Source organism: Microcaecilia unicolor, unplaced genomic scaffold (genome assembly GCF_901765095.1).
Source record: "Microcaecilia unicolor unplaced genomic scaffold, aMicUni1.1, whole genome shotgun sequence".
Taxonomy (NCBI): domain Eukaryota; kingdom Metazoa; phylum Chordata; class Amphibia; order Gymnophiona; family Siphonopidae; genus Microcaecilia; species Microcaecilia unicolor.
Window position 1 is genome coordinate 190,052 of NW_021963104.1, and position 20,916 is coordinate 210,967.

The following is a 20,916-nucleotide window of genomic DNA, read 5'->3' on the forward strand; positions in this document are numbered from 1 at the left end:
GTTCATGCAAGAGCTGAGCATGCTTGGGGAGTCCTGGAATCAGCAGCTGGAGGCATGTCCCCGACTTCCACATGACAGAAGCACATAAGGAGAAGGAGAGCGACTCGATCTGCACTTCATTGGCTGGTGGGGTCTTAGCATCCCTGCTAGCAGAGGTATGTTTAGCGTGGGGGAGGAATGTGCCCCCCCCAAGTCCACCCCCAAAATTGGAGGGTTAGCTATGCCCCTTGAAGATACTGAGGGCTGGTGTTACACATGCAGGAGCTCAGGGTAGACCCTAGGAAAGAAGCTCTGAAGCCCATTTTCAGGCTCTGTCTTTTCACAGTGAGACAAGCTCCAGGGCAATTGCCTAGATTGCCAGCCCTGGCCACACTGGGCTGATTTTCAAAGCACTTAGACTTATAAAGTTCTATGGGTTATTACGTAACTTTATAAGTCTAAGTGCTTTGAAAATATGTCTCTCTCTTTCTGTACATATGTTAAGCACTGCTCAATTTTCTCTCTCTATACAACCTGCAAAGAACTACGGAAGCAATCAGAAGATTATTACATAATTCATAACCTTAATCAGAAGAGGACTGCTGTTGTACATAATTCATAACATCTTGTTCTCCGCATTAACTCCATTCCCCACCCCAGACTGCATGCCTTCTTCTGCTATAGCTCCGGCCTGTGCGGCAGAATCCTGTCCTCCCAGGGCACAGAGTATCACCTTCCTGCTACTCTGAGCTCCTGCGAATGCCTCGGGTTCTTCCCTAGCCTCTGCCTGTATTTCTCCCTCATGCTGCTCATTCACAACATCTTAAGAGTCCTGGAGTACTTGTCTTTCCTTCTGCTTTAGAGGGGGGTCTTAACCACTGTCTGTCTTTCTGCAGTGCTGCTCCAGAAGCTACCCATAAGTGATCACCCTTTGCACCTCCGGCTGCTGGCAGGACCTGACACCAACTTTCTCACATTTGTGCTGAAGGAGAATGAAACGGGAGAGGTTGAGGTATGACCGAGAAGTCTTTATGTAAAAGAAAGCCCTAGAAACCAGGGGCGTAGCCAGACACCCAATTTTGGGTGGGCCTGGGCCCAAGATGGGTGGGCAGAAGAACCTCGCCCCGTCCCACAGGTGATTTGGTCTCTCCTTCTCTCGCCTGCATGCCATATGGTCTCTCAAACATCCCCCCTCTCCCGTATACCTTTTAAATAGATTTTCACCAGCAGCGAGCAGCAACTAATACACACTGCTCATGTTGGCCCCACACCCTTCCCTCTGATGCAACTTCCTGTTTCCGCCTAGGCAGAAATACATCAGAGGGAAGGCTGTGGGGCCGGTGCGAGCAGTATGTATTAGTTGCTGCTCGCTGCAGGTGAAGATCTGCTATTACAAGGTATGCAGGAGGGACACTTGTTGGGAGTTTTCAGCTGGTGGGGCTTGGGGATCCCTGCCAGCCACATCATAGGTATGCTGCCACTGGGTGGGCCTAAACCTAAAGTGAGTGGGCCTGGGCCCACCCAAGCCCACCCTTGGCTACGCCACTGCTAGAAACATTCCAAATGTGCAAGGGGGGGGGGGGGGGGGGGGGGGGGGAAAGTGCAGTTCTATCTACCTTCTGTGGTTCAGGCGACCTTTTTTATTTTTTTCTTTCAAATTTTGGGGCTTTAGGGAGTAGCCTTAGTTTGTGCAGTGGCCTGAGAAGCAGGGGACCTGGATTTGATTTGCACTGCAGCTCCCTGTGACTCTGGGCAAGTCACTTACTCCTCCATTGCCCCAGGTACCTTCATATAATATGTAAACTGCTTTGATTGCAACCACAGAAAAGGTGTTCTATCAAATCCCATCCCCTTTCCATCTTCCTGTTTTGCCGTCTCCTTAACCTCCTTTCCAGTGCCACAAGCTCTGCTGGATCTGATGTTGGGTGCACAGATCCATACATATGCTAATTGGGTGATATCAATTATGGTCCTTAACAAGCACTTGGCAGTACTTAGGAGTTAACATGAATCAAAAAACACATTAATACTTCATACTCCCGTTGCTCCACACGGTATGTTACCGGAATTATTTAAAATGTATTGGAGCAATACGGTGAAAAAGTAATCATAAGTTGGAAAAACCTCTCTTGGTTTGTCTTCAAAAAGTTATCAACAAAATGCGGAACAATTCAGAAATTCACTTATCTGTGCTGTAAGCTGTTGCGTTACTGCTCTAACGGGGTGAGGTCCCGATGGACCCCTTTCACGCCGGCTTCTTCAAGAGTCCTCACAATTATCCCTGAAACAGCAAACATACAGGTAGTTCATTGCCGGATAACTTATTAACCAACTAGGTCGTTCAATGTGTGTAAAAACGCTAACGTCCCGTACCTAAAGAGCTATCGTCCTCCGCCATGTCAAGCCGACAGCCAACGGGAGTATGAAGCTTTTCCTCTCATTCCTCCACAAACAGTAGCAGTATTTTATATCAATGTGTTTTTTTGATTCATGTTAGGTTTTGTTTGACAACTGAATGAACAAGTGCATCAGATTTTTGTATTTACACCCAAGTACTTAGGAGTTACACATGGATCAGCTCTACAACCCTATAACACGGAAGTCCAATTTTCATAGTGTGCCATTCCAAAGTGGGTGTGGGCATGGGGGGGACCAGTGGTATAGCTACAGGGGGCTGGGCCCCCAGTTTGGCTGGTGGGGGGTCCCTAACCCCCGCCAGCTAAAGCATTTGTCCCGTGCTGGTCTCACATTGCCTAGCGCCCTGTTCTGTTTTCAGTTGCTGTGCACACTCATTTTAATGGGCAGACATAAATCCTTGCACCCAAAGTTAGTGCAAAATGCACACTGAGCTAGTATTCTGTAAAAGTCATTCCATGCAGTGAACCCTTCCCCGAATACTAGCATAGCGTGGATCATCCCAGTCCATTTGCTGAATTCCACCCCCCCCCCCCCCACCACCACCATCCAGTCCAAACATTAGATGCAGAAGAAGACTGTTAAGTGCTAACAATTAATCTCCCCTTCCATTACTGTTCCTTTTTATCGAGACTAGACCCACTGCTCTTAAAAATGTTTTGGCCACAGCATAGCAGCTTTGCAACATTTTATCTGATTTCTTTTTCCTGTTCTCTTGGCAGTGGGATGCCTTCTCTATTCCTGAGCTCCAGAATTTCCTAATGATCCTGGATAGAGAAGAAAAAGAGAAAATCCATCAGGTCCAAAAGAAATACGACTCTTTCCGGCAGAGGCTACGAGAAACCTTAAAAGAGATGGACAGCAAGCTTACATAAGCAGATTAAACCAGAACCCAAAGGCCAGAAACTGAGCCACCTCCACTGGATACGGGAGAAAATGCTTGATATGCGCTTCTGAAACCTGCTGCTGCATTATTGCCTGTGCAAAAAAAAAAAAAAAAGCAGAGACTAGGCTTTGTGTTCACCTCAGACTGCGGGTCGAAGCTAGATCTAGCAAAGAACTGTGGCCAGTGCATGGGCTGGGATGAATGCAGCCTGCGCATTCCCCCCTCGTACGCGTCCCTGATAATGTGAGATTTGTGTTCCTAGGACTGATTTGTAATCCCCTGTTCCACAGTTTGAAACTATTCAAACCAAGCTGTTTGGGAGGTGCCAAGCAAAGTGCACAGCTTTGCAAACAAGAAACCAGTTCTGAAAAGGAAAGTGCTTAAGAGCTGAAAGCGAATGGAGGCCAGGTACATTTCATGCATGCACAGGCTAAGCCAGGATTTGGTCTGCAGGCTTTAGTTTCTCAGAAAGACTGTGTAAATAAATTTAAAAAAAAAAAATGAGTAATTTATTGCTCTTTACTGAGCTGTCAAAGGCAAGACCCATCCTGGCTTTGGGATATTACAGCTGCGAGCTGCAGTGGTTGCTCTCTTCCACCCCAGAACGTCAGATGTACTCACCCCGGCACTAGTGAACATTTACAGAAAATTGATATATTTCATGTGCATGTACAAAACAGTGCACAGTCATGTGGGTTTTTTTTGTTTCTTCAAAAGCTTCATCTAGTTATCTCTTCTAAAAATATATTCTCTATATAGGATCCAGACTATGGAGCTGCATGCAGCTGTACGACTACAGGGGCGTATCATTGTATGTATGCTGCCTCACCTCTGTACTTGGAGGGAAATAATGCCATAACTTCTGCTAAAGGATAAATCGTATGATACCATCTGTAATGTTAAATACAAGCGCTTGTAAAACTGTACAGAAAGTTTGCACAGTCAGCCTCAAAGGTGTGTGTCATGGCTGGATGTTGCACTATCCAGTCTAGTCTTGGGTTACAGACAGCTTGCACCTTTTACAGCTGGAGGAGCAGCAAGATTACATCTGGTGCAGGGAACATACAGTGAATGGTTATCGGTTATTTGTTTTCCCTCTAGCCATATCCCTGAAGTGGGAGAGCTGCCCTCCTGTGACCAAACCAGTCCATGTACTGGCAGTAGGAATAGCCCCTGAAAATACCACGGTCCTATATCTGCAAAGACCAGCTGTTGCAGCATGAGCTCAGAGGGGGTGTCCACGTGCTGGCAGTGCCTATGGGGGGGGGGAGGGGGGGGGGTTCTTACTGTAAAGTACAAGGAAAGGCACAACTTGGAATAGAGGCACAAAACTTGTCAAAATTAAAAAAAATGCATTTTTAATTTATTTTTACAACTTGCCAGACTTGTATTAAATTATATATAAAGTATCTGGAAGATTTTGGTTCACAAGAAAATATTGTACAATTTTTTTAAACGGTGTTTAAATTAAAAAAAATATTCTAAAGCTGGGTTATTCCTAGACTTGAATCATCTTTCCTTTCAGTTCACAACAGTGGTGTTTGTCTCGTTACATAGAGAGAGAGCAGAGGGATGCCAAGCCAAGTCCACTTCATGGGCCTGTGCCTCAAATTCTGTAGTCAGTGGGGGGGCATTAAAATTGTTTTGTCACTCTGTTAGCACCAGGTCTGTGGGTACCTTAAGGCAGAGCCTGCTGTGAGGTTCTTTATTTCAGATTTGATCCAGCAACCGTGGCCCAGGTCAAGCCCTGGCTTTTAATACGGCAACACTAGTAGCGCACAACATGCAGGCACTGGGTACAAAACCTCAGCATGACTTGTCAGCCCACCAATGTTCTCTCTCTCCCTGGCACATTTGATGACTAACCTTTCAGTACAGTAACATTTTTACATTACTACACAAATTGTCAAAATCAACATGCAGTAACTCAACTTCCAACCAGCCCCCAATTAACGCAGAGAGAAACTTTTTTTTAATGTGCATTAAGGGGGTAATTCTCCATAGATTTCCTAAAGTTAGACACCAGGCCAATGTATCCTAATCACGAATTCTATAATGGGAGTTGTGAACAAAATTGTTATTTATTCAAGGTAGGTGTGTTGTGTACATAACTCCTTTAGACCCGCCCATGCCTTAAAATCATCTCTGCTCCAGTCTTTGCCCAGGCAGCGGCAGTCATAGGCTGCCTGCACCAGGACTTTCCCTCTGAACTGTTCTGCTCCTTCTGACCAGGGTTGCCAGGTGGAAATTTTTTTTCCCACCCAATCCAGGCCAAAAACCAGCTCAAACCCCGCCCCTGACACCCCCACCCCCGCCGTCATCAACCCCGCCCCCGCCGTCATCGGCCCCGCCTCCAGTCACCGGCCCCGCCTCCCCCGTCATTGGCCCCGCCTCCCCGTCATCGGCCCCGCCTCCCTCGTCACCGGCCCCGCCCAGAACGTCACTAACCCCACCCACAACGTCACTAACCCCGCCGCCCGCGGCCGAAAAAACCGCCCGAAAAACCGCGGAAAAGAAGCCCAAAAAACTGCGACCCGCCGCGGGCAAAAATTTCCCGCGGCGGGTCGCGGAAAACCGCCACCTGGCAACACTGCTTCTGACAACTTCCTGTCTTGTCAGGGGTGGGAGGGTTCTTCTCTCTGAACTGTTCCGCCCCTTCTGACATAACTTCCTGTCAAGGGTGGGACAGTTCAGAGAGAAAGTTCCAGTGCAGTCGCAGACAGTCTCTGAGTGTCACTGCTATTGCCTGGGCAAAGACTGAAGCAGAAATGATTTTACGGTAGTGGAGGTGGTAGGGAGTGTGCAGGAGATGCACCCCCCCCCCCCCCCCCCCCCTGTTAAAAATTCCTGGCTACACTACTGGTGTGAAATGTTTGTGCTTAACTCTAGTCGGTGTAACCGATGTGCATAATTGCCCGACTCACCTTTGCCCCTCTCAGGTCCACACCACCTTGGTGCTGCCCCATTTGGAATTCGGGTGTGCAACTTACAGAATAAGGACCAAAGGTTAGTTACACACAAGTATAGCTAATTGAGGGGGTCCTTGATGAAGCTGCGGTAAAAGGGGGCCTGTGCGTGCTGAGACCTCATTTTACCGCAGTGGGTAAAAGTCAGTCTCTGAAAATGGCTACACAGTAAGCAAACTACTTACCTCACAGCCATTGCAAGGGGGGGGGGGGGGGGGAAGCACAGCACCTACTACCACTCATTGAGGTAACCGGTCAGCTAAGCACTGGCGCTGCAAAAATAGAAGATATTTTTGTAGTACCAGAAATGGCGCACGCTAGGGGCGGGAACTACCGCTTGGGCTCCTACAGTAGCCCAGCAGTAGTTCCAGATTGGTGAACGGCGAGGCTCATTGCCACGTGCCAATCCTTTAGTAAAAAGGGCCACTGAATTAGCTGCTAATTAGTCTTAATCATTCATTACCTTGCACACACAGAATAAGGTCGCTACTCGGAAATTTGGACATGCAACTTTCTAGAATTAGGGGGGTAAGTGCACTGCGATAACAGGATGCAGCTGCCACTCCTGAACAGCTGTAGAGAGCTTTACTGTGTTAATGTGAAAGTCGTTCCAGCCTTAGGTCAGTGTTTCCCCAACCTATGCCCCACAGCAGCCTGGAGCAGTGGCAAACTGAGTGGCCGCGGAGGAGATGTAGAATAAGTGCCCGCTGCTTGGTCTCCTATTGCTGTGTGGCAGGACCGGGTTTATTGCATGTCTAACTTTGCTCTGCAGCCATCTACAGGTCAAGTCCCTCCTTTCTGCCTTGCCCCGCCTCCTGTGTGAAGTACTTCCGTGGCAGGAGAAGGACTAACTCTGCGCAGAGTTAACTGTTAATCGGTTCCCAGCCCACAGGAGCAGGGGACAGAGCAAGGGAGAACAGCAGACAAAGCAGCTCTCCCTTCTCTCTCTCCCCCCCCCCCCCCAATATCATTTTTGTGTTACATAAATTCATTTTACAGTGTTGTTGAATCAGTGGACAGCTGTAGAGAAGCGGAGTGGGGAAGGGTCCAGCTTTGTCTCTCGCTGGCTGAAGTGGGAGGGAGCGGCCTGCGAGCACAGGCAGAATATTGGCCCAGGACCAAGACAAGCTGCATATTAAGCCACATTGCTGCTTGTAAATTGTGATAAAATTTGATCCTAACTAAATAAACAGAATTTTATGTATTTCTTCTGACTTAGGGAGCACCGTGAAAAAAATTCCCAACACCTTAAGGGCGTCTTGACCCGAACAGATTTGAGAACCACTGCCTTAGGTTAACTAAGGCATTGGCCATTCAACATTAAGGCACACGAAAAATAACAGCCAAAGCAGCTTTGTAAATAGGCCTCTGAATATAACAGGACACTAGTGAAAAGCAGACCATAGGACCCGAGGTTCTGAAGCTCTTGTCCAGCAGGGCCGTGTAAAGATCAGACTGGTCTGATATGCTGAAGGGATTTCTAACTCCAGCAGGAGTCACAAAGCTGTTCCCTAAGTCCCATAAAAGGATCAGCCGCAGTAATTTGATCATGGTTCTGCCAAATAACTAAGAAAAAAGGAGGCCATCTCAAATAAAAAAAATTTATTTTCTAGCTAAAGACAGCAGGGTCCTTTTTGATGAGAAGTTGCTTTAGAAAGATCCTGTTGCACAGTTGCTCCAGTGATGGGATGCAGACACGGTTCCAGTCCAAAACGGTTTCACTTCTTTTTGCTGGACTTCGATGCTTTTCTCCAGGCCTTGGACGTATTTCCGAGGCAGGCTGTATTCCTCTGCAAGGAGATTTACAAAAGGTTAGTGACCTTCTAAGGAGGCTGCTTCATGGGCCAGCTCCTCCGTGGGATTAAGATATATAGCCACAATCTAATTAACTGCAAGAGCTTGTTAACTCTACGCCAGGATTTCTAAGAGAGGGAAAAGGATAGTAGGTGGCACTGATGGGCAGACGGGTAGGTAAATACCATACAGCCTATCTGTACCAACTAAGCAGCTCCACAATCTCGTCTTCTGCCTCAGGCACCATCCGCACACCCACCCTTCCCATAAAGAAATATCCCTGCTCACCTTCATCGTAAGACCCTCTTCTGGTCCAGAGCTTGGCCCCCTCCTATGAATTTATGCCACAGAGAGTTTTAAATGTCTCTTTAGCGGCCCTCTCCCACCATTCTTCCAAAGTATACATTTTGAGATCTTTAAGGCCCTATGATTTACAACAAAGACCACTGACCATTTTAACAGCTGCCCTCGGAACCAACTCCATTCTGTTCATGTCTTTTTGAAGGTGGTCTCCAGAATTGTACACAGGTCTGACCAGAGCCTTATACAGAGGCGTTATCACCTTTTTTCCTACTAGCCATTCCCGTCACCTTATGCTCAGCAGATACAGCTTCCACCCTTCTTTCGTGTTCAGCAGCACTTCACCCCTGTACTGCTCCGCAACCTTGGGTTTCTGCAGATGAAATGACCAGTCTGCACTTTTTTTTTTTTTTTTGCTACGCTCTAGCTCAGTCAAGCTTTGCTACATCCTTCTTCCTGTTTTTCACACCTTGCAGCATGTCTGTGCATCTATTTCTTTTGCCGATTTGGGTATCATCCACAAAAGACAAACTTTTCCCTATTGGTTTAAAGCAACGTTAACAAAAAAAAAAAAAGGGGGGATGGGGGGCCCTCAAAATGATCCCTGTGGCACAACACTGTTTAACATTCCTTTACTCCATTTTCCGCTACCCTCTGTTGCCACCCCTCATCCAGTTCCTAAATCATCAGGTCATATCAAGGAAGCAGAGTTTATTTATTTACCGAAGTCATCCATGAGGAGCGACACCTAAAGCCTTGCTGAATTCCACACACGCTAATATAGCAACTCACCCAAAGAAACTGATGTGACCTACTTCCAGTAAAACCATGCCAAAAAGCAGTTGATTATCCCTAGTTAAGGGAAAAGGATGTTTGAATAGCTGGGTGCATGGCTAGCAGCTGAACCATCCCTGGTTCACAGTCCTATTAGGTGACTGGCCTGTGTCTATCCTCTGCTCTGGTCCTGCTACTAAACCACCTCTAACATTCACAGTGTGAACCAAGCGACCCACCTCACCTTCAAGCCTTAGTAGACACCCCCTGTTCCAAACAAGCACATATATAGAGCACCTGACTAGCCCAATTATAGCTATTTATGCATAAGCCACTGATATTAATGTCGGCATGAACTTTAGTACATAAGAATAGCCATAGTGGGTCAGGCCAGTGCCCCACTTCCAACAGTGGCCAATCCAGGTCACAAGTACCCGGGGCAAATAAATGAAGCACGGGGGCTCCCCTGCCTGTCATATTCAAACATCCATCGAGGACCCCATTACTCACTCACCTAGCAGAAGCTTGTCTAACGCACGAACTTGGTTGCCTTGGATCTGGACCTGGGCTCTGTCCTTGGAGCCAGGAAGGGCAGTGACGGTGGCGCTGGCCTGGACTCGCTGCTGCAGCACAGCGGCAACAGAATGTGGGTCCAGCGCATACAGCTCAAGGTTTTTAATCAGAGTCACCTGCATAGCAAAGGAAGAGAGACTTGTGTGAGACTGGGAGAGGCGGGGCTCATTACCATATCTGTACATTGTACCTAGCGCAAATTCTGTCTGACGAATGCAAATAGTACTCAAAGCATCCTACCACTGACTCTGTCCTCACAAGAGGCGCGCAGCGCAGGGCCTGACTGCAAGGCAAAAGCATTACCTTTTTATTAGATGATCTCTGAGCCACAGTGATGTCGATGGGATCCAGGCTTCCTTTCCTAAGCATGGGCTCCTGGCCATGGAAGGTGACCTGGTAGAAGGGCTGAAGTCTTTCCATACACCTGAAATGAGGCTCATGTTTAGAGGCAGGTTGGAAGCTGTACGAGTGACATCTGAAAAGGTGCTTAAGAATATCAGCCTTACTTGCACCTCTGATGTCTTTGCATGCCAATGTTTTCCCTTTTGCCCACGTTCTAAAATGGAAAATCACACCAAATACTGATTTATTTTTTTTTTCCAGTTATACTTCTGAGATTTTATACAAATTTTTATTTAAAAATTTATTTAAAAAAGGGACACAAGGCAAACTGAGATAAGAAAATGCGGTACCCCAGTTAATCAATGAACATGAAGCAATTGAAGGGGAAAGGTTCCCATTTCTCCATAGACTGGCAGGATGAGTCAGCCACACACTGGTAACAGTGTTCGACAGAGACATGGACGGGCTTATCTTTCCTAGAACTCAGAAGAGCCCAGAAAGGCCTTTCTAAGCAGATACCATACTTGAGAGGAAACGGGTGTGAATCTGTGTATTTTTCTGCTCTCCTTTTAAAACCTTGGTTTTATCTAGGGCTGGACAGAGGGTGGTCTGGGCCCCCCCTCACCCAGCCGCTGCCTGACCACCCCCCCCCCCCCCCCACTGCCCTGATCCTAGCTCAGGGGTCCTGGTAGTCTGGTGGCCTCTGCGGGGAAGAACATTCTTTCCTGCTGGCACCGCTGTTTTCAAAATGGCGGCCGAGACTTCCCGCGGTAGTCTCATGGGTCTCGACAGTCTTCCGCAGGGAGTCTAGGCCGCCATTTTTAAAATACAGTGGTGCTGGGCGGGGGAGGAATAGCGGCAGCCCAGTGGGCCAGGCAGGAAAGAACACGTTTCCCCCCCCCTCCTGAGGCTACTAGATCAGAGCCTCTGGGCCCCTTAGAGTCTCTGGGCCCTTGGGCCATTCCATGCTTCCACCACCCTTTCCATTAAATAATACTTTATTGGCTTCCTCCTAAGCCTATTCCCTCTTAACTTCATCATATGCCCCCTTGTTCCAGAGTTTTCCTTCAGTTGAAAAAGGCTCACTTCCTGTATATTAATGCCCCTGAGATATTTAAACGTTCTTTCATGCTCCTCCTCTCTTCCAGCGTGTACATGTCAAGATTCATAAGTCTGTCTCTATATGTTTTATGTTCAAGACCGCTTACCAATTTGTAGCCGCCCTCTGGACCGACTCCATCCTGTGTATATCTTTCCGTAGGTGCGGTCTCCAGAACTGCACACAGTAGCCTAAATGGGGCCTCACCAGACTTATACAAGGGCGCTATCACTTTTCCTGCTGGTCATCCCTCTCCTTATGCACCCAAGCATCCTACTGGCTTTGACCGTCGCCCTTTCTACCTGTTTGGCCACTATAAGGTCATCAGACACAGTCACTCACAAGTTCCTCGGTACCTTCGTACACAGAAGCACTTTACCCCCTTTATTGTACCTTTCCCTCGGATTCTTCTGACCCAAGTGCATGACCCTGCATTAAATTTTAGTTGCCAAATATTGGACCATTCCTCCAGCTTCGGTAGGTCCTTCCTCACGTCATTCACACCTTCCGGGGTGTCCACCCTGTTGCAGAGTTTGGTATCATCCGCAAGGAGATAAACCTTACCAGACAGCCCTTCCAAATATCACTCACAAAGACATTAAAAAGAGCCAGCCCGATGACCGATCCCTGCCCTTTCTTCAGAGCAAGCTCCATTTAACACTACCCTCTGTCTCCTTCCATTCAACCAATTTTTAACCCAGTCAGTTGCTCTAGGACCCATACCAAGGGCACTAAATTTATTTATCAGTCGCCTGTGCGGACCCGTGTCAAAGGCTTTGCCAAAATCCAAGTATACCCATCCAGCGCCCCTCCCATGTCCTGTTTGGTCACCCAGTTGAAGAAATCAATCAGATTAAGCCTAGCCTCTCCAGGTGTAACCATAGGCCTATCTGCAGAATGAAGCCACAAGTAGTGTAAAGGCCCATGGAACGTCTCAACAGGTCACTCAGGTCTTTGCAATAGCACCAACCACTATACCACTGGCTGCTCGCATACTTCCACACTTTAATCTAAACAAGGTTCTGGATAAAATTTCCTATGCACACTTTTTTATATATGAGGAGGAAAAAGCCTCGAGCAAACTCCTGGACTCAACATACGGTCGACACGGAGTTGGACTTCCTCGTCATCGGCAAAAAACCTCCTGGGGATCTTACTGGTACATTTACTGTATTTCACACTCACAGACTGATATAAATTCAAACTTAGCTTAATAGTCTTGGTCTTAGTGCGTCTCTCCAAAAGTTGACCGTGAGCTGGTCTTAGTGCGTCTCTCCAAAAGTTGACGGTGTACACCTGACCTTGACTTGTATCTGCCATTTTCAGGGTATAGACCGTAGAAGTCTGCCCAGCACTAGCCGCTCCCAACACCAGCTCTGCCACCCAATCTCGGCTAAGCTTCTGAGGATCCATTCCTTCTGAACAGGATTCCTTTATGTTTATCCCATGCATTTTTGAATTCCGTTACCGTTTTCATCTCCACCATCTCCCGCGGGAGGGCATTCCAAGCATCCACCACTCTCTCCGTGAAAAAATACTTCCTGACATTTTTCTGCTCCCAGTTACACCCTTATAAAAAGTACCCCTGTTCCTATGTGAAAGGGGTAGAGAAGAGGCGAACTCTATTTATTATTACCTGCTGAGCAGATCTTCCCACTTCAGCTTGGCAACGTCGCTCTGCTCCGATTTCTCCAGCACACAGTCACACAGAATGGGATTGATGGTTACAAAGCTAAAAAAAAAACCCAATATGATTTTAAAGATGGTAAATAAAACTCCACCAGCATAAGGACCAAATACAAAGGGAACATTTCTGCAGTAAAAATCTCTGTGTGACACGTGTCGCTTGCCCTTTGTTTCAGGCATGGAGTAGTTACTGATAGTCAAGGAAGTGCTTCGTCTGGGCCTGTCCTGGTGCTCCCTGGAACCTTACCTGCACTGAAGCGTTACTAACAATGAAACTGCAGCAGCTCCCGGCCTTCCAAAACAGTTTTAGCTCAGGCTCAGCGTGTCGTTTTGATTCCGCCTACTCACTTTTTATTGTCTTCATCAACAAGTTCGTTGCTTTTCACATAGCTAATGATAATGCTCTTGACATCACTGCTGGAGAGGACGTCCCCTTTCCTGAAAATAGCAGAACAAAAGGGAAACAGCTGTGTTGCGATTCTGTCTCTCAGACCCGTACCAAAGCATAATTCTTTAAATAAAAGAATTCTGTAAGATGTTATCATCGAAATCTGATTTTATATGGCCTAGTCATCAGGAATCAGAGCCGTATCTTCAGAACATGTATTCAGTTTTGGGACAGGAAGCCCTTTGTTCACCTTGCTGGTAACAACAGAGATGGAATTACTCTTGAATAAAAAAAAAACAACCTTATATTTCCAATCACCTATTCGTTTGTGTTTGGCAATGCGCGGCCAAGCAGGACAACTCTGTTGGCGCAACTGGGGTTACCTTTGTCCTGCCTCCTGGAAGAGGGGCAACATCTTAGCAGAAATGCCGTAGAGCGGGACGATGTCAGGGGGGTGGTACGGCTGGTCCCCCGTTTTCTCCTTGCTCTTCTCGAGATCTTGTACTGTGCATGCTGAATCCAGGGCAACAAAGGCTCGGATCCTGAAATAAAAAGCAGAAAAGTACTTTTCCTTCATATTTATTATTACATTTGTATCCCGCGCTTTCCCACTCAAAGCAGGTTCACTGCGGCTTACATAGTAACAGGGAATACAGAATATTGTTAGAGAAAGTAAAAGTTAAATTTCAAACATATAAACGGCGAGTGACCGACTCACTCGCAAATGCACAGTAGAGACTTCCCTCTGTCCCGCCCCCGTGTGAATACATGACGGGGGCGGGACAGAGGGGGAAACTGCGCAAAGCCGCCGAGGTCTCTACCACTGCCCCTCCGCTCCCCCCACCCGGTGTGGCCGCCGCCAGCCCTCCACCCGGCCCAGGCCCTCTCTCCACTACTGAACTTACATCCATTCGCCGGAACGCAGCACGCACATCGGCTGAGCTGCCGTCCGCCTTCCTTCCCTGCCTGTGCCCCGCCCTCGCTGACGTTACGTCACACGAGGGCAGGACACAGGCAGAGAAGGAAGGTCGACGGCAGCTCAGCCGATGTGCGTGCTGCGTTCGGGCGAATGGATGTAAGTTCAGTAGCGGACAGAGGGCCTGGGCCAGGTGGAGGGCTGGCGGTGGCGGCGACTCCGGGGTGAGTGGGGGAACGGTAGCGGTGACCTCGCTGGGGGGGGGGGGGGGGAGGCCAGCGTCGACCTCTGAAAACCCCAATACCAGCCTGTTTTAACGGGCTCAACGGCTAGTACCAGAATAATAGAAGAGATGAGTAGGTAGAGATAGGCAATGGAGAAGGGAATAAGGTGGGAGATACAGTCTGGGTCAATGTCGTTGTCACGTGCATAAGTGTTAGGTAGATGGGTTCATAAGATTAGTCTGGGTCATTTGGGTAGGCTTGCTTGAATAAATGGGTTTTTAGTGCTTTCCGGAAGGGTAGATAGTCACAGATTGATCGGATAGGTCTGGGGAGGGCATTCCAGAGTTGGCTGCCTAGGAAGCCATTCATATTGTGTTTAGAAAAAGAAGAGTAGAAGAGAATCAAATCAAGATAAACTGCCCAATCCTTGTTCAACCCTGCTATGAAAGCTTAACCAGGTGAACAAGACCTAAACAATAGGCTTTCTTTAATCCTGATGTATTGTTAACCCCCCTCCCCCCCCCCCTTAAAAAAGATTTGTTTTCTGGTTTATATTCATGCATTTTCTTAACTGCCTTTCGTATGCAAATATCAAAGTGGTTTACAAAAAAACAGATAATAAAAGAAAGCATTTCAATTCTTACCCAAAGCCTCTACTTTCAGCTCAATCTTTTCTTGTTCTCAGTGGGAGCTAAATCATAACCCACAGCTAAAGTGTTTCCAGAAGTATTTTATCTGCACAACTCTACCAAACCCTGCAGAGCACTGCCTGAATCACTGTTGTAATTATACAGAAAAGATGCCCTGCCTTAGGAGTTCTCCAGTAAGGTTAATTACGCTATATGGTAGGTGATGAGATAGCAGGCACTGAACCCAGAGGGAAAGGGCTGAGCAGACACCTGGAGCCCTGCCACACTGGTACCACCTATTGCATGGTCAATCCCCGTTGAGGCTCTCCCATTAAAATTTGTGTACTACCCGCGTCCTGCCACAGCCACCACCTACGTTTTCCATCTGTCTGCGGTAAGAACAGCAGCTACATCGTGTCTTAGTGTTAAACAGCAGCATCAGATAAGAGAAGTATAAGGGACAAAAAGGTTTTTAAGAGTGGCAGAGTGGCTTAGTGGTTAGAACTGCAGGCTGAGAACCAGAGAACGTAAATGAAGAAACAGGGAAAAAACAAATCTCTATGACGTATCCAAGTGTCCTATCTTGGTGCTTGATTTAGTAAAGACGATTTTTACATCAATCCACACTTTGGAAGTCATTCAGTCACCCCCTACTTTTTTTTTTATGTCTGAGAACAAGAGAAGGCAGAGTTCAAATCCCACCTCCCTCACTTGCTATTGCTTCAGTTACAGACAAAATAAGCCCTCTTAGGAAAGGACCTGCCACTCCCCCTGAGCTCATATCTGAAGACGTGAAGAATGAAATCCAATCCACGTGGAGAAATTAGACCTTACCTGATACATTTTCTTTCCATTAGTCCTTCCCACTATTTCAGAACCTGTGGGATAGTTGTGTCCATCAACCAGCAGGTGGAGATAGAAAACTGAGTTGACATCTCTCTCTTGGCATCCAGTCCAGCTCCTCAGTATATACGTAGACAAGCAGTAAGAAAAAACTGAGAATAAACACAACCTAAAGCAACTCACTAACCTAACGCTAACCAGACGAGCGAACATGTGTGGACACTTCATCCCTAGAATGAGCTGAACACCGTCGCTTGAAGGCCCAGAGTGGCCACTTCAAAGGCTTGTTTCCGTGACCTTCTAGCTTCCTATCCTGTAGGTCATTTAGGGTAATGGCCCCCTCCAACGGCAAGGTGGTCTTTTTAGTAGCCACTGCAACAAGGGAGTCCATCCTGGGAAGCTGCAGTCTCTCCTTCTCCTCCAGAACCAACAGGTAGAGGCCAAGCCACGGCTCTTCCCTCTCAGCCTTGCATCTAGCGAGACCCATTCTGCTGTAATCAGGTCTTGAATGTCTGGATGCATCCAGGAAAGCTTTAGAAGGACCTCTAAGCCCACTCATGATTGACGAAGATGGAACTCCCAACGCTGAAACAGAAGGCTCCTCAATGGAAAGCACCGCCAAAGCCTCAGAAATAAGAGTGCTGAACTCCTCTTTATGAAACACCTCAGTACTTTCGAGTCATTTCCTTCTTCAGGAGGGAGCTCTCCCTTCTCTAATGGTTCCTTCAATGATGGCCCCTCTGCTGAATAGACTGAGGCCACATCAGATAAGAAGGGACAAGCAGATAGATAGACCTCCAGGGGTGGACAGATGGGGCTAAATGAGAACTCTTAGGAGCCGAACACCAATGGGGTGAGAAACTGAAGCACCTTGCAGAAACTCTGACTGTCCCTGCTTCAGTAAACAGGCCTGGTATAAGAGCAACATAAACTCTGGAGAAAAGAAGGAGCCCAATATTGAGGCCTTTGGTTGTAAAATGTCAGCTGTACTCCGTGTATGATCAGACAGAAGTTGCTCCCACTGCCAGTCAGCCCCAACAAAACTGTGCCCGTTCCCGCGCTCTTCTGCATCAAAGTGTGCACCAGCCCTGCTGGAGAGCCTGACGTATTTGGATTCTGTGCCAGATCCGAAGATGTGCTTGCTGCTGTTTCCCCTACATCCCGCACTTGCATGCACTGCAATGCCCCGCAGGTCAGTGTGTCCCACAGCAGGAAAACCGCTTAACTGCCTCTGTGGGAGTTGCCATTCACCCTGACTGGCACAAGTGCAGCACAACCCAGTCCCAAGCGGCAAGTCAGGAGCCCTCCCCTTTACCAAGGAACCTGCAGCTGTCCAAACGGTTCTGAGTCGAACTTTAGTCTTAGCCCAGATGAGAGAGGATCAGGACCGATACTCAGCGCCACACTCTCCAGTAAACCTTTGTGCTGGAAAAGAAGAGCTCCACAGGAAACAGGGGAGAGTTGAGGGAAGGGAAGAAGAAAACTTCAAGAGGCACCAGAGACAGGGATCTGAAGACCTCCAGATACGACTCTGCAGACTCAAGCCACTGGCAAAGCTCAACTAGGGACCAGGTGCAAATCATTCAGAACCAGAGACTGAAAAGTGTGTCCATCTATCTCCTGGAGACAGAAAATACTGAGGAGCTGGACTGGATGCTAAGAGAGAGATGTCTCAGCTCAGATTTCAGCTCTCCATCTGCCGGTTGATGGACAAACTATCTCACAGATTCTGGAACAGCGGGAAGCTATGTAATGGAAATGAAAATTAATCTTTCTCAGACCAAATGTTTTCAGACTGCATGACTTCATGGCGGGCACCCTAAAAATAAGGATCTGTCTGGATATTGTGAGGATCCAGGAACAAGGAGTGGGAACTGGATCATGCTCTTCAAAAACAGACTCAGCACGCCAGAATGAAATTGTACATCTATATAAATAATTCTCACATGGAACATTCTGAAGCTCACTCTGTGGGAGGGAAACCCTGAAGCCCTGCAGTGTTGGTAGGCTAGGCTGTCAGCAACACTCACTCTCACTCGTGCACCCCTCACTGCCAGTCATAGACCCGCCCTCAGCCACGTCCCATCCGCACATAATTCGCAGCCCCAACGTTCTAAATGAAGCCACCACCTGAAGTTGAGGCATCGAGATTCCCCTTTGCCCATGACTGTTTGCCCCGCCCTCGCGTCACTACGTGATGATGAGGGCGGAGCTCTGACACGCGACGAAACGCCAACCTCCAACGTTCGATTGTGCCTTGGACCGCACGCAGAGGAACTTAAACACAAAATCCTTGAAGTAGCAGCACGCCGCGAATGCCAGCACAGGACTTCGGCTGACGGGGGTTGAGGTCCCCCGTCAGCACAGGTACTGGACGGCGGCGGGGGACGGTTTTCGCCGCGAAGGGGGGGGGGTCGACTGGGTCACGGAAGGGGGGGAAATGGAGGGACGGCAGAGTCTGGAACAGCGAGGGAGGGTGGGGGATGGCCTTGCTAGCGCCGCCCGTTTCCTTCCCTTTTGAAACGGGCATTTTTTACTAGTTTATTAATATTGACTCAAACATGGACCACGTTTCGGCACATGCGTGCCTGCCTCAGGAGTCTTGATGCGTATATTTGATGATCACGTTTGTCGTTGATGATACTTCTCGTGAAAAGAGCATGAGCTGGTCTTTAAAAAGACCGTTGGTGAAAGAAACTATAGTTGAGCAGCCTGTAAAGTGCCAAATCCTGTTTTAAACAGACTGCTCAACTATTGTTCCTTTCACCAACGGTCATTTTAAAGACCAGCTCATGCTCTTTTCACGAGAAGTATCATCACCGACAAACGTGATCATCAGTATACGCATCAGGACTCCTGAGGCAGGCACGCATGTGCCGAAACGTGGTTCCATGTTGAGTTAATATATAAACGCCTACAATTTCATTCCAGCGTCCCGAAGGTCCTGATCCAGTTCCCAACTCCTTGTTACTGTATTCTATCTACCTCGTGGGATCTGCGTTCTTTCCACCTTCTGTGGATATTGTGAGGACCAGGTGAGAGAAATAAACATGGGTATTTCTTACTTACTCTGGATGCTTCCAGTCCACATCTACGATGCTCTCCGCCTTTGCTCAGCTCCCTCACCTGCAAGATCTTTCTATTCTGCATGCATTGCAGAAACCGGACAGCTGTGTGCAGAAGACAGGAAACAAAGACCATGTCAGAAACAGCAACAGCCTGCAATCCACAGCAACCAGCCAGGGAATGGTGGCCGACACCAGTTCTCACCTTCTTGAACTCGACTTCTTAATGTCCACCTGTTTTCCCTCAGGGCTGTTGTGTGAGAGAAAATCATTCAATACACACACAAAATCTGTACTGGAATGAACCAGCATGCACATATGGTTACTATACTGGGTGGTATGACAGCCCAATGGAGAGATGACAGGGCAACTAAAGATGGCAGAGGCCAACTTATTTTTATCAGAAGTGGGGCTTGAAGATTCCCTTAACCCCCCCCCCCCCCCCCCCCAACTGCTTCTCCAAAAACCCTGATCCTGCTGCAGAAGCACAGAGTAAAATATAGGAGGAACACCTTTTCAGACCTCTTTCCGGTTTCCCAGTCATATCACACAGATCAAGTTTATTTTCTGTTCTACTAGCCAGCAGCGGCCTAAGCAGCTGGAGCTTCAACTAGTTCTGAGGATGTGATGCTTTTTTTCAAATAGCTTTCATCAAATGCACTCAGCCTGTAAATATTTTATTACCAAGAGCTGAACATGTGATTGCGCAGGAAGGTACTGGTGAGGAGAGGTAGGTCTGACTTCTTCACTCTGCTTTTCAAAGCCTGGAAAAAGCACTGAAGCAGCAGCTCATCCATCAGTTCTGGGGAGGAGGAAAAAAGCAGAATTTAATAGTACTCAAATGTGACAGAGCTTCAGAGCTGACACCAAATCACCTGAGCCCATGTGACTGAAACTCCTGTCACTGCGGATGGAGAAGGAACATGGTTGGGTATTTGGCTTTTTCTGTATTCCTGTGCACATCTTTTTCATTCATGTCTGTGATGTCTACATCCCCTTTGTCCCCATCTCAAAGGCACACGGTTAAGCCGTAAATTACAGAAGGCGACAGTCTGGATGTTACTAATTGGATCGAGGTCCCCAGCTCCTCCTGCCCTGGTACGGACAACTGTCATCCCTTCAGCTAGGTTTTGGTCTAGGACAGGGTTTTTTTAAACATGGTTTTGAAGCAGTGGCGTAGCTACGTGGGGCCAGGGGCCCCCATAGATTTGGCCCTGGACCCTCCTGCCGACGACCTCCTCCCGCCGTTGCCTGGCTTTGCTGGCGGGGGACCCCAACCTCCGCCGGCCGAGGTCCTCTTCTTCTCGCAAAAGGCTTCCTTCTGTTTCTGACGTCGGGCAGGATGTCAGAAACAGAAAGAAGCCTTTTGCAAGAACAAGAGGACCTCGGCCGGCGGGGGTTGGGGTCCCCTGCCAGCAAAGGTAGGTGACGACGGGTTGGCGGCGGGGTGGGGGGGGGTGTTGAGAGGGTCGGGGGCAAAGTTGGTGGTGGCGGCGGGGTCGGCAATGGTGGGGGGGGGGGGGCTAAAATGTGCCCCCTCACCTCGGGCTCTGGACCCCCTCCCGCCGAAGTCTGGCTATGCCCCTGTTTTGAAGTACCTCTAACCTAGGGGTTCTTTACCAGGGGTGTGGGGAAGAGGTCAAATGGGGTGCAGGAAAGAGTCTTGACCGTTTACAACGATATGTTAGATTTCATTTTCTTCAGAAGCATTAGGTACAATTTATATAGCACTGTAGTTTGAAGTCTGACTTCTCCGATAGTGTTAGCCGTGTGCTATTGTAATTATAGCAACTACCAGCGACATATGAAGTTGTCAATAGTCACTAGTGGACATGTGATTTAGCAACTGAGAGGGTTTCGTTAATCAGTTAAAGGGGTGTAGGAACAAAAAAAAAAAAAGGGTTAAGAACCTCTGCGCTAGCTTACTCCCAAAGAATAATCCAAAAATTGATTTTCATATAGTGGTAACACTTTATGAAAGCTCTCTCGCACATCCTCAGTGTGGACAGCCTAAAAACCAGACAGAGCTGATGATAA

General features: G+C 47.9%; 1 protein-coding gene and 1 long non-coding RNA gene across 2 annotated transcripts; one reads left to right on the top strand and one right to left on the bottom strand.

Moving 5' to 3' along the window:
• The first annotated feature begins 522 nt into the window (after positions 1-522).
• Positions 523-3,394, top strand: LOC115458936. The gene is made up of 2 exons (XR_003940173.1): positions 523-991; positions 3,117-3,394. It is a non-coding gene; the product is annotated as an uncharacterized LOC115458936 (long non-coding RNA).
• Positions 3,395-7,833: 4,439 nt separating this feature from the next.
• LOC115458933 (eukaryotic translation initiation factor 2D-like) lies at positions 7,834-19,015 on the bottom strand. Its single transcript, XM_030188790.1, is given in 8 exon segments — positions 7,834-8,036; positions 9,629-9,803; positions 9,991-10,111; positions 12,765-12,860; positions 13,163-13,252; positions 13,586-13,744; positions 18,884-18,919; positions 18,921-19,015. Coding segments are annotated over 8 exon segments (912 nt in total). The 3' UTR covers positions 7,834-7,896.
• Positions 19,016-20,916: the final 1,901 nt, after the last annotated feature.